The 14,043-nt window shown below is 37.6% G+C and overlaps 1 protein-coding gene across 2 annotated transcripts in view; it reads left to right on the top strand.

The window, feature by feature from the left end:
• The window catches only part of BNC2 (basonuclin 2), a 345,784-nt gene that overhangs the window by 320,580 nt on the left and 11,161 nt on the right, over window positions 1–14,043 (top strand). For both annotated transcript variants that reach the window (XM_036738692.1, XM_036738691.1), the window contains one exon: window positions 5,940–7,909. In XM_036738692.1, the coding sequence (XP_036594587.1) occupies window positions 5,940–7,909 (1,970 nt within the window). The remainder of the gene's footprint in view (window positions 1–5,939; window positions 7,910–14,043) is intronic.

Genomic DNA, 14,043 nt, shown 5'->3' with positions numbered 1-14,043 from the left:
TTATCAAAAGTCAAACAATAGGTTTTAAAAATCACAAGAAGCATTTAAAGCTAGCGCCCTGGCATTCCAATAATGTTATCTTAGTTACAGAAGAGGCAGGGTGTTTGGGGGTGGGGGGATGGGGGTGGAAAGTAGCGTACATTTTTTAGAACCTATATTTAATTTATCATTGCCTCTGCGTGTGTATATATGCATAAATACATACACATATATAGACATATGTGTGTATATATATATTAAGAAAGATTTTTCTCTGAGAAAATTTTTTCAAATATAGACAATGAAAATGAAAAGTTGTCTTTAATATAAAAGCAAAAGAAATCTAAACTTTTGGGGCACCTGGAAAGTCTTCTGTCATCATTAAATGATATCTTCTTCCTTCTGCTGTCAACCATTTTCACACGTTGTATTCCTTAAAACTTTTCATCTCATCCAAGGAGAGACATTCCTTGACTCTGTACATTTTTTCACAAGTAATTATGATATGCTTCACCTCATTATACCACCATTCTTCAAGGTCAAGCATTTTGAATGCTATAATAACAGTGATTTATAATGGGGTTAATGTACAGTAGAAAGGAGCCAAGAAAGAAAAAAGTGTTCCCACTCTCTGGTATAAGGCTCTGTGTATTTGTAACAAGGAGCTTTTTTTGAATGATGGTCCTTAGGTGAAAACAAATAGAAGATTTTCTTAAATCTATTTTTTAATGGTACCATGTCAACTATGCAAATTGCGGAAGGTTTCCATTTCTAGGCAGAATATTATTTAATGCAGGATCCATGTGAATACTCCAACATTCCACTGAGCAATACAGACCCCGTTAGCATTTATTTTTCTTTGGGAAAAGAGGGTAGGGGTAGAAAGTCTTTTAAATCACAGCTCTTTGTAGGCTGGACATATTGAATTTAGCATCAGCTGCCGTATAATCACAGCAAGCTAGTGTCTACCTCTCTCTGATGTTTGCAAGCACTTTCCTTAACAAAGCTAGCTTTGGGTCGATGGGAAAAGCATTTATAGAGGATGTCCTCCAGGAAGATGTTTGTGTGGCTAAATGTTAACCAGTAAAATCTATGCACTTGCTTTGTTTGTGGGGTGGTATATCTCCCCTTTGTGCAACACCCAGAGAACACTTTTTTTTTCTCTGAGAATACCACTGTCTCAGACTGGTTAAGAATGAGTATGTGGCAGTTCAACCTTTTATTGAGAAGTAAATTGATGCTCCTGAGAAATCCTGAAAAATATATAAGTGCCTGAATCATGGAAATTAGGTAGGGATTTCATTACCAAAAACAAATGTTGATTTTTATTTATTTTTGTGTGTGTATGTGTAGAGCCTTAATTTAAACCATTTGTTATAATCATAGTATGAATGAATACATTGCAGCCTGCTTACAGATACTGTAGTTGTTTCAGCTGACCTCCTAGAAACATTACCCTGAAGTGCTACAAAAGACAGAATTGTATAAAACAGTTTCATGAGAACAGGGAATGGTATAATTTTGTTTACTTCCCCAACAAAACTCCTTGAATGTATGTTGTATATGTGATGTTGCACCTCTATAAGTCAGTTTTCCAGCAAGAGATACATGTTTAATGTAAATTTTCTCAAATAAATATGCCTGCCAAGTTGTTTTCCCACATAATTTCAAGTGTTTCTCAGAAATTATCAAAACAGTGCTTGAAAACATTCCCTGAGTGTTTCCCAGAATCTGCCATTTCTTTTTTTTTGTTTTAACTTTTTTTTATTCATCTTCCTTTACATATATATATATATGTATATATATATATACACATATATAATCCTTTACTAATATATAGCACACATGCGCACATATATACTTTCTTAGTTGTGCCAAGTAGTAAATTAGAGAGATAAAAACAGTCCAGCAAAAAAGGGAAAGAAATTAATTGACTCAGAATAATGGAGAAGATACAGATGTTAAGCTTTTCACCCCCCAAAAAAGTGTAAGAGTGACCTGATTCCCGAATAAAAGTTCAGAGTTGAAAGGTCTGCTTCATATGCATAAGACTTATCCCAATCACTAAAATAGATAATGAGTGGGAGAATGTGGAAAGAGAGGGTTGAGAGTCTTTAGAATTAATTATAACTTTTAAAGAATATCCCATGTAGTGCTCAAAGTCCCTCAAGAAATAAAAACTCAACCTTCCTTTCCTTCCACAGAAGACCTCCCCCAGACTCCCCACCAGGCGCACCACACACAACTGGGCCTATCTGACTCATAAATGTTATTGTGAACTTTGTGTTTGTATTCCACTCTAATCTATTAAGTTGATGGAATGCCCCTGTTCCTATCATCTGAAATAATCATTCTGAGCCCATCACTTGTTTTTGATGTGACCCAGAAGTTAGATGATACGTATTCTGACTTCTGGGTCACATCCAGACACATCTCCTACTAACCTATAGGTCAGGAAAAAAGCAGGAGAGAGGCAAGCCAAAGAGGATTAGCTGTTACTGTTCTTTGTAGACATTCACACTCAGAGATAAAAACAGAAAGACAAATTATAGATGTGTGTGTATGTGTATCTAGAGGTACATTACTATATTTAGAGAGAAGAGGAACATAGCAGTATATGTTTTCACATGTTTCTGGTGTTAGTAGCAAACGAAAAGTGGGATGGTTAGACTTGGGAACAATAAACATTAATGACTATATATCATGTGGAACTAGAAGGAAATTTTAGATATCTTGCATATAACCCAGTGGGATCTGTATTTTTAAGAGAACCTCACCAATTATAAAATCCATTAGGAACTACTCTTAAAGTTAAGCCACCACTGTGTATTGGGCTGCAAGCTTTCTGATGTATTCATTTCCACTGTCTTGATATTTGGATTAATCATTAGGGAGAAGAGAAAGAAAATACAAATTGGAAAATTTTGTCATGAAAAATGTAGATGGTGGACTATGATTGAATGGTTTGTAGGAGGAAAAAATATGCTACGAGAAATTGTCAGAAATAAAAATCAATAAGATTCCACGAGATAGAAAGAATGTTTTGTGAACTTCTAATCAGGTACTCGTGTAGTCAGAGAGATTCCCATACTTGTTATTTAATTAAAAGGGCTAGAGTCTATCAAATGGATAATGGATTAAATATCTTTTTATAAAAAGAACATTTCAAGCCTTAAAGCTAAGAAAAAAAATCCACCCCAGATGAATAAAGTTTAGCAGTTCTTTTTAGAATTTTCCTTTTAAACGTGGCTTAAATTGAACTAGATGGAAGTAATGATAACATAACATGGTAAATATGATCAGGAGACCTTACGTTTTTATAGTGCTTTAAGTTTTGCAAAGCACTTTGCATTCATTATTTCATTTGACCCTCATGGTAGGGTAGTCCTATGAGATAGGTGCTGGAAATTATCCCTGTTTTACAGATGAGGAAATGAAGGGTCAGAGGCATTGATAATGTGTCTAGTATTATGAAGTTTTTAAGTGTTGGGAGGCAGAATTCGCATCTAGGTCTTCCAGATTCCAAGTCCAGCATTTTACCTGCCGTACCACGCTGACTTTCTGTTGAGATTATATTAGAATATGAAATGATTTATTCTGGAAGCCTGGACCACATCATGCAAATCATTTTCATACTGTTAAATGATTCATAGACCAATATAATAGGGAGATTGGAAAGCTTAGCCACATAGGCATCTTCTTTTTCACTCATAGATAATAAAGAAATTTATTTCTTTATGTAGATGGACATGGATACCCTGCAAACATAAATACTTAGACTAAATCTTTAAGCCAATGAAGTTTTACCCTTGTCTCACCAAGATCTCCACTAATTTTAGAATCATGGCATGTCAGAGCTGGAAAAGACCTTGAAGATTAGTTCATCCAAACTTTCTCCCCATTTTATAGGAAGAAAGTGAGGCCCAGAAAAAAGTCACTTTCTCACAACCATATAACTAACTAGATTGTAGCAAAGCTAGAATTTAAATTCCAAATCCTATGACTGTTTCACTTCCCCTGTATTTCATTTTATTTTTCTGTAAAATAGGGTAGGGATAATCATACTTGCATCCTCCAATTCATAGGGTTTTGATGAGGAAAACTTAAATGACTACATAAATGTAAATTGTTCGAGTTATTATTATAACATAAACCATGTAGCCACTGTCTAAAGAGAGCCTGGCATCCAGAACTCAAGAAGAGCATTTCTTTCAATGATATATCTTTCAGCAAACATTTTTATACACCCACCGTGTATAAGGCCCTATGCTAGACATTGGAGGTGTAAAGAGAGGCAGCTTGGATAGTACACGGGAAGGAATTCTGAATTCAGAAGCAAAAATTCAAATGCCAACCCTGCTAATTATTACTACTTATGTGACCTTGGATGATGGGTCTTCATTTCCTCATTTGCATGTAAGGAAGTGGAACTAGACGAACTAAGATTCTATTCAGTTCTAAAGTTACGATTCTATGGCACAAACCCTGCCTTCAAGAAGTTTACATTCACCTAAATAACTATGATAAAGGAGGAGAGTGAGAAGGACGAAGAAGGGGTACAGAGTGCAGTGAGCAGGGGAGCAATTATGTTCATCAGGAATTATGGAGGTGGCAGGGTTAACAGAGAGTAAGCACCTGAAACCTTGGTTGGGCCTTGAAAGAAGGGGAAGGACTTTAATTAATAGATGAGTGCAAAAGGAGTCAATTCCATAGGCAGGAGGTAGAATGATTGAAAGCAAAGAGACAGAAGAATGTAGGACAGAAAACTGGCATTTTAAGCTAATGGTCAGGGTTGATGAAAGTGTCCTGTACCGGTGAGAAGAAATAGTGCCCCGGAAAACAATGGAGTCATTCATGTGTTTGAGTGGATTTCTATCAATATGCCCTGAAATGGATTGCCTGACATTACACTGCAGAATTTTTAAGTCCTACCTCCAGGCAAATCTCATAGTTACCAGCCAAAATGAAAGTGTGAAATGCTTTTTAATGTATATTTAACAACAGATAGTCTGCTGATTACTGATGTGTATTCTCAGTGGACTTTCCCTTTGCTATCCAAAGTGGATGTTAAGAGTCAACATTTTTACACATTTATGCTTCCTAAAACCTAGTGCATGTTTACTTTTTAAATATCTATAGCTGTCATTGATAACAAAATATTTTTAAAGAGTCAAATATTTTTGTATCTAAATCACAAGATTTTAATCAATTTCTTCTAACAGAGTACAACCACCTTTCTCAGCTTTTTAATTTTTTAAAAATTTTTTACAAACTCTGTCTTTTCTGCTGCCTTTTATTACATGATACATGATACTGCCCACACACACACACATACACACACACACACACACACACACACACACACACACACACACACACACACCACATTAGTGAGTGGGGATTTTTTGGTTGGTATTTTAGTCATTCTTTTAGTTCAAAATTCTGTGGATTTACTTAAAGAATTTTTTATTACTGAATCCAGTATAATGTCTGCTCACATTTAAGGAATAGATTCCACAGAAGGAACTTAATTCCTTCCTATGGTGTCACCCTTTAATAAAGATTAAGGTACCATTTTCTGCATTTACCGTGGGATGCGCAGCAAGAGTTCACGTCTTATACTAATGTATGCTAAATAGTTGCATAGTACATAGATCACTGTTGTTAAAATAGCAGTATTGAAGGCATTTTAGATCACAGAGCCCCGGTGGTCTAAATTTTGTTTGCCTTGACATTATTAAACTCAATCTGTTTCTCTAACTGTGACTCTTAATTACTACATTTGCATGGCAGAAAAGTTTGCTTTGTGGGTCGACTTCAATTAACAGTGCTTGCATGTTGTTTTTTGCACGCGTTGTTTCATGAGCAGACAGCAGAGCACCTTCAATTGAATTTAATAATTATGCAGAATCAATAAGTTTTTGTGTTTGTCTTTGTTGTTTCTTTGATGTGGCCTCTAGGATGCTGCTGGCAAGGTGCTAGACCGCTGGGCCATCATGTCCCGAGAAGAAGAGATTATTACCCTTCAGCAGTTTCTGCGGTTTGGAGAAACCAAATCCATTGTAGAGCTGATGGCGATTCAGGAGAAAGAAGGGCAGGCCGTGGCTGTACCATCTTCAAAGACAGATTCAGATATAAGGACTTTTATTGAAAGCAATAATCGCACCAGGAGTCCAAGTCTCCTTGCTCACCTGGAAAACAGCAATCCTTCCAGCATTCATCATTTTGAAAACATCCCCAACAGCCTTGCATTCTTGCTTCCATTCCAGTACATAAATCCAGTCTCTGCCCCACTTCTTGGGTTACCCCCAAATGGTTTGTTGCTGGAGCAGCCAGGACTGAGGCTTCGGGAGCCTAGCCTTTCAACCCAGAATGAATATAATGAAAGCAGCGAGTCAGAAGTTTCTCCCACGCCTTATAAGAATGAGCAAACACCCAATAGAAATGCTCTGACTAGTATCACCAATGTGGAGCCCAAAACAGAGCCAGCCTGTGTGTCCCCCATTCAGACTTCCGCCCCAATCAGCGATTTAGCCAAACCCGAGCACACAAAAAGTTCCTTCCGGATTCACCGAATGAGAAGGATGGGCTCAGCCTCTAGGAAAGGGAGAGTGTTTTGTAACGCTTGTGGAAAAACTTTCTATGATAAAGGTACTCTCAAAATTCATTACAATGCAGTTCACCTAAAGATCAAACACCGATGTACTATCGAAGGCTGCAATATGGTCTTCAGCTCCCTGCGAAGTCGCAATCGCCACAGTGCAAACCCCAATCCTCGCCTTCACATGCCTATGCTAAGGAATAACCGAGACAAAGATTTAATCCGGGCTACATCAGGAGCTGCCACACCCGTCATAGCAAGTACTAAATCCAATCTCACCCTCACAAGCCCTGGCCGACCTCCAATGGGTTTTACCACTCCCCCACTTGACCCTGTCTTACAGAATCCTCTCCCTAGCCAACTGGTGTTTTCTGGGTTAAAGACTGTCCAACCTGTTCCTCCATTTTATAGAAGCTTGCTCACCCCTGGAGAAATGGTGAGCCCTCCGACCTCACTTCCCACCAGCCCCATCATACCAGCTAGCAGTGCTGTGGAGCAGCACCCTCCACCTCCCTCTGAGCCAGCAGTCTCAGTGATGGTGATGGCCACTCATGAACCCAGCGCTGACTTGGCCCCCAAGAAGAAACCTCGAAAGTCAAGCATGCCTGTTAAGATTGAAAAGGAAATTATTGATACTGCCGATGAATTTGATGATGAAGATGATGAGCCCAATGACAGCGGAACTGTGGTCAATGACATGAGCCATGACAATCATTGCCATTCCCACGATGAGATGAGTCCAGGGTTGTCTGTGAAAGATTTTTCCAAGCACAGTCGGAGCCGGTGTATCTCCAGGACAGAAATAAGAAGGGCAGACAGTATGACTTCAGAAGACCAAGAACATGAGAGGGACTATGAAAATGAGTCTGAGTCTTCCGAGCCAAAGTTGTGCGAGGAATCTATGGAAGCTGATGACCGCATGCACAGTGAAGGGAATGAAAAAGCCATGATGAATAATGAAAGACCTGATGAAAATCACAATGAGCCCTCTCACCAGGATGTAATTAAGGTGAAGGAAGAGTTTACAGACCCCACATATGACATGTTTTACATGAGCCAATATGGACTATATAACGGAGGCAGTGCTAGTATGGCTGCCCTTCATGACAGTTTCACGTCATCTTTGAACTATGGCAGTCCTCAAAAGTTCTCCCCAGAAGGTGACTTGTGTTCTAGCCCAGACCCCAAGATATGTTATGTGTGCAAGAAGAGTTTCAAAAGCTCCTACAGTGTGAAGCTACACTACAGGAACGTTCACTTAAAAGAGATGCACGTCTGCACAGTGGCCGGCTGTAATGCTGCCTTCCCCTCACGGCGAAGCAGAGACAGGTCAGTAAATCTCCATTGACTGCTGCTGCTGTGTGGTTCAGTAATGTTGGACTTAACGTAAGAAAATCCAGCTTAAGGTGTTTTTGAAGCATTATAGAGATTGCCCGCGGTGATCAAATGACAACCATGCAACCATGATAATGAAGGATTGTCGCAGTTGGTGTGTGTTGTGTATTAGCATGCAGAATCATATGCCATTTTGCCCAGTGATGCACGCCATTATTTTGTGTGCTTTGTGTATATGTGTGTTTCCATGCATCCAGGTGTGTATAATTACACATGTACACAACACCCTTCCCTTCCCATATAACTTCACTTAGAAGCCGCAGCTTCTGTTTTATATATAATTGCTTTTCCCTGTGGCTTTTTAATTAAATAAACATATTATCTTCATACACACATATCTATCCAATATAGAAACAGAAATTTACGGATGGAAAGAACCATAGGTCCAGGACATCGGGACACCCTGCATCTGCGTAGGTATAACCAGAAATGTTATGATTCCTTAAATGGGTATTCATTGTGTCCTTGAATTTTTTTTTTAATTAGTAAAAATACTTGAAAAAATGGGACAGAAGAAATCTTTAGACTAGGGATTTGGGGGAGGGTTGGGTTTTTTAAAAAAATAATATGAATTTCTTTCATGTACTAGGGTAGTAGAAATAATACTAGAATAGGAGCTAGCAGATGTGCAATCTAGCCCAGCCTCTGCTACTAACTAGCTGTATGGTTTTAGATAAGTAGCTTAACTTGATAAGCTGGAGTTTCCTCATCTGTGGACTCAGGAGTTGGACTCTATGATCTTTAAGATTTTATGAATCTGTCGTGCACAGTTAATTAACTGCAATGAGAGTCATGCACAGAAGGGAGGGGAAACCCCTATGCAGTTTTGGGATCAGTTAGACTATATTATGCCCAGCCTTCAGATGACATCACACTGTAGCTATGTTGCTTCAATACTGAAACAGTTGGGTTTAAACAGAAGCAGCTGGTCCTAAACCTCTTAGGCTTTTTATACAATATTCTTTTTTATTCCTAAAGAAAATGTAATATAAATGGAATTTGTCAAGGTGGTCAATGGTGGGGTAAAACAGTTATACCACACTTGTGGAAATAAGCTGGTGAACAGATTGTTTACATAATGCAATATTCCTGCTATAGTCATAGCGGTTGGTTCTTGTTATTAGATTAAATGTGGTTCATCAGTTGTGAATTTTCCTATTTTTTAAAAACAAAATATTACAGTGTGGTAAAAAAGCAATAGATACAGAAGAAGGAAATTAGAGTCAGTTAACCCACTGCCAAATAGCCACCCATTTCCTAAAGCTTGTCTAGGTCAATTTATTGCTTTGAGATTTTCTGCAGAGTACAAAACAAAATGAAAGATCATCTGACAGTTAGACCTTTTTGTCCATTAGGTTTTTTTTCCCCAACATCCATAACAGTGGATTCTAAAAAGTCAAATAGTGCCTATTTTAATGGAATAAAATCAGACCCATGAAAGCTTTTCCATTAGCCACTCTTTATCAGGATAGAGCATGAAGAGGAGCCCTGGTCTTTGAAAGACCTCTTCCACCCATACCTCATTCTGGTAAAAATTGGTTGTAGTCTCTTATGCAGATTTCCCTTATCTGTTGCTTTTTATATTCCCAGTATATGTAGATAAGACTGATAAACTTTGAATATAAAAGAGATTGTCTCTTTAGTGTCCAAGATGGCATCTCAGATTATTGATTTGTAGGTTATTTATTGCTTTACAATGGCAAATGTTTGTTTGAGATGTCACACTAGGAATAAGGAAGCTAAGTCACTGGGCATTTATTAACAAAAAAGGCATTATGAAAACCTGCATAAAATTGATGAAGGTAAAGTATTTGAAGACTAGTCAAAATTTAACCTTATTTATAAGAATCTTTATCATGATTTCTGAAGAACACATTAAGATCTATCATTAGAATAAATGACACTGTTTTAAAAAGGCCACACATTTAAAGATTAGGATGGTGACTTACATGAAATCACATGCAAACATACTCTCCTTTTTATATCACAAATAAGTTCCTCCTTGCAATATCATTTATCTTAAACATTTGTTGGTAACATAAATCTAGTTGTTTATTTCAAAAACCAAACACTGATGGTTGACCAGTTATTTAAAGGTCAGATCAGTCTCTTAGATAACTACATCTAAGTTGGGACCATAAGTTAATACTGCTAGGACATTTTAGGTTGGTGTGATCTTTTACAAAATGAGAAACCACTTTTTTCTCTGGAATTTACAAAAAAATTGTCACTCGTGAAATATCTCCCTGAATTAACCTTCTTTTTTTTTTTTGGTAGTTTTATCATTGCCTATAAAAAGTTTATTTAAAAGCTTATTTAAAATAAGACTAAAAGGGGTTGGAACAAAATTGTTTTTTATTTGCACCAAAGACTAAATAATTAGGGTTTATTTTGTTTAGGGTTTTTTTTTTAAACCAAGACTGTCTTGTATTTATCACATGATCCTTTGGGAGCATTGTCTATTCTTGGTTCCTTAGAAAACGGGCTTTTCATTTTTAATCTTTCTAACCATGTAAATAAAGCTTAGTGACCCAGTAGTTCTACACAGCTAGTCATGAGGAATGATGCTAGTGAGGAACATAACAGCTCTGTCCATTCATCACATGGGACCATTATCTTTGAAACTTGAGCAACAAAAATGGCTGTTGATAGTACTGTCTTATTTAACTCACAGGTTATCACCTCCTGCTTCTAATTCAGAGAGATGGTTAGTTTGATCTCTTACTTGCTTTATAACACAGACCTTGGTTCACTTTTGACTGTCTCCTAAAGACAACAATTCTCACCTCACAAGCTTTCATTTTTCCTTCCCTTCTAGCTTATTAGTCATGGAACTCCCAGGAAACCAGTGGCTATGATTTCTTTCAAGAATTTCCTATGAGTCCAAGAAAGACAAGTTTTCTTATCATCCCTCTGAGCCAGTGACCCTTCCCAAGCAGAAAGCCTCCTCTCCCTTTAATCCTTCTCTCCTTAGGCCCATTTCTTTTCATTCCCTGGAGACTCAGTTCCTCCATCCTTGACTCTACAATGTCTTCCTTGTGCAAATAAAGCATTAAAGGGGATTTTGATTGGAGGTTGTAGTAGGGAAACAACAGACAGTAGAGGATGCCTGAAGTAGAACTAATAAAAATCCTAGTCATAGCACTTTTTCTGCCTTTCATGTCCATAGCCTTGTCTTTTGAGGATCCCAAAGTACTTTACAGAAGTAACTCATTAGTCCTCCTAGTACTCTTCTGAGAAAATCATATGATAGGTATTAGTATTCCTGATTTATAGACAGAAATGGCCATGGAGAGACAGAGTCAAAGATACTTTGTCTTTGAGAAAATAATGTCCATGTAGTTTAGTAATTAGTTAGCAAAGAACCCCTCTGTTACTTAGAAAATAGCTCTTACTAAGCCTCTAGGCCACATAAGAATGACAGTATGCTGAAGTAGAAAGAACTCTGAATGTGGGGTCAGAAGACTTAACTTCAAATCTAGGCACTGACAATTATAAGCTATGTGACTTTAAACAAGTTACTATCACCTTTGAACTGAAGTATCCTTGTCTATAAAATGGGGAACATAATACTTGTACCACCCAAGTCACAGGGTAGTTTTGTGCTTTAAAATAAAATATATGTATATAAATATAAAAATTTTATACAGATGTGATCTATGAAACCACTTTAGAGAGAGGAGTTCATTTTAATAAGAAAGGGAATGAGAGAGAAAGGGGGCAGGGAGGGGGGAGTGGATGCTAGGTGCATTTCCTGGGGGGAGAGAATTATAAACAAGATGTCCTAGAAATCCTTCACTGGACAGGAGGGAACAAATGTGCATTTAGTGACAGGAATTTAAGGTAATTGGAAAGAGAACTTTTCAGCCTTGCCTTTAATAATAGTTGTTAGAAATTAGAGTGAGCTATCTATCACACAAGCCTATGAAATCTCCCTCAGTGTATCACTTTGAAAATCACATGGAGAACTACCTAGCTACCAGGGAGACACAACCAGGGTGGAAATGATAATTAGTCTATAATCCATTATGGTAACACTAAATCTTTAACATAGAAAAAAAAAATGAGTAGGAAAGACCCAGACTCTCTGTTCCTGTCATCTCCATTGCTGAAATGCTGTTCTGCTGTTTGGGAACAGGAGAATGAACTCTGTCATCTATGGGGGCCTTTACTAGATGCCAGTCCTATGTTGATCAGATTCAATACTGCACCTCAAAATGTAGATACAGAAAATTGACCACTTGGGACAGCAAAAAATTAGGAATAAATGGGCTGAACGTACAATCTCAGCAAAATTTCCTTTAAGAGGGCATAGTAAAGCTAGCTGAATTTAGTTCGATGTTTTTTTTTTTCCAATTTCTTATCATCTGGCTTTGGTTTAGCTCCCCATGAAATAATAACTGGGTGGTAGTGAATCATCTGTACTGAAAACACCACATTAGTGAATTACATTCATTTTTTTGTAGGGGAAAAAATAGACTCCTGACCTCTTTCCTACAAATCTCTATCATTAGATAATATATTAAGATCTATTTTATATGTGATTGGCACCTTAAAAATTTCAGAACTAAAATGAGGACGCAGTTGCAGAGGAACCAATTTGATCTGTATCAAAAGAAATGCGTTTTTCTGTTCTCCGTTTCCCACCCTGGGTGGGTTTTAAAAAGTGGGGAAGCATACAATCTTTACTGCTGCTTTTCTTGAGGGATAGTAGCCATTAATTGTTGGAAGGTTCATTTTATGTTTTCTCAGAAAAGTAAGCATGTATTCTTCAAGGTGTGAGAAAGGTGACTTAGCCATTCTTAGACCAAATAATATTTGCTCAGGATGATTGATAAATAAATATTAGACAAGTATTGGTGCCAAGTATGAGCCTGGCTTTTGATTGCCAGTTAAATCAGAGCAGATTTAAACATGTAAACTTCTTGATTTGTATGGAGTAAGACATCTGTATTTGGTTTATTAAAACCTGCTGATCTCTCCAGAACTAAATTTGTTCCTCTGTAGGCCTCTGGGTAACTGTAGCTAAAAAGCATAGACTACTTTTTTGCCTGCCTGATTACCTGACTCTCAGCCCTGTACAGGTGTGCTTGAATAAATTAACATGAGATACCTCTGATGAGCCACTGCATACATTAACAACAGAGGTGAAGGTGTGAACACTGTGCTACCTGCCTCCTGTTTACCACCTCCTCTTCATCTCAGTAGCATCCATTTTTCATCTTCTACTATGTTTTGAAACTTATTTAGATAACTTTTTTTTAGAGACTACCTTTCAATAATTACACATGATTATACCAAAAAAAAATAGCTCTGAGAAACAAAATACTTAGCACCACTTCATGGGAACTATTTGCCCTAATATAATTAGGTACCAAATACAAGATGTTTCTGTTTCTCACCCCAAGTACAAAAAGAGAACATTTCAGAGACATTGTATGTTTGCTTACCTGTACTTTAGTCAATCCATGTGCTCTGGGCTGTATTTTCTAAGATGCCATGAAGTGAGCTTGTGAGACCTTGTGGCTTCTTAACTTGCAGAGTGATGTTTCTTTTGAAAAGCTATTTGGCTTCACAATAGAAACCAGCAGACCAACAGATTTTGCCTTTGCATCCATAGTTTTTCATAACGACAGCAAAACCTTTACAATGGCAGCTTGTGTCATCTGGGTCTTTATATGTGGTTAAGGGAGCAAGGAAGAAAACTCTGTCTCCTTATATCGTGGACTGTTACGACAGACCAAAGTAAACCTCCAGTCTTGCTAATCACCTGGTGGCCTGGCTCCTTATAGGACACACTCTTTTCAGTACTTGCTGACCCCTTTATCCCACTACGAAAAGCATAGTGGACAATCATCCTATCTGAAATATCCCTGCCTAAAGGTAGGAGAATGCCAGATGATTATAGACAACTAATGATGTTAGTTGCATACCACCTCATGAGTTGGGTCTATACTACTGCAAGCACACAAGTAATTCAGGACATACACATCTATTTAACCCTGTTTCTAACTCCCCCCCCCAAAAAAAGAAAACACCCCCAAACCACTTTTGTCCAAGCTATCTGT

The sequence above is a fragment of the Trichosurus vulpecula genome, chromosome 9 (genome assembly GCF_011100635.1).
Source record: "Trichosurus vulpecula isolate mTriVul1 chromosome 9, mTriVul1.pri, whole genome shotgun sequence".
Classification (NCBI taxonomy): domain Eukaryota; kingdom Metazoa; phylum Chordata; class Mammalia; order Diprotodontia; family Phalangeridae; genus Trichosurus; species Trichosurus vulpecula.
The sequence above is the reverse complement of the archived record's forward strand: the minus strand, read 5'-3'. Positions and strand labels throughout refer to the sequence as shown.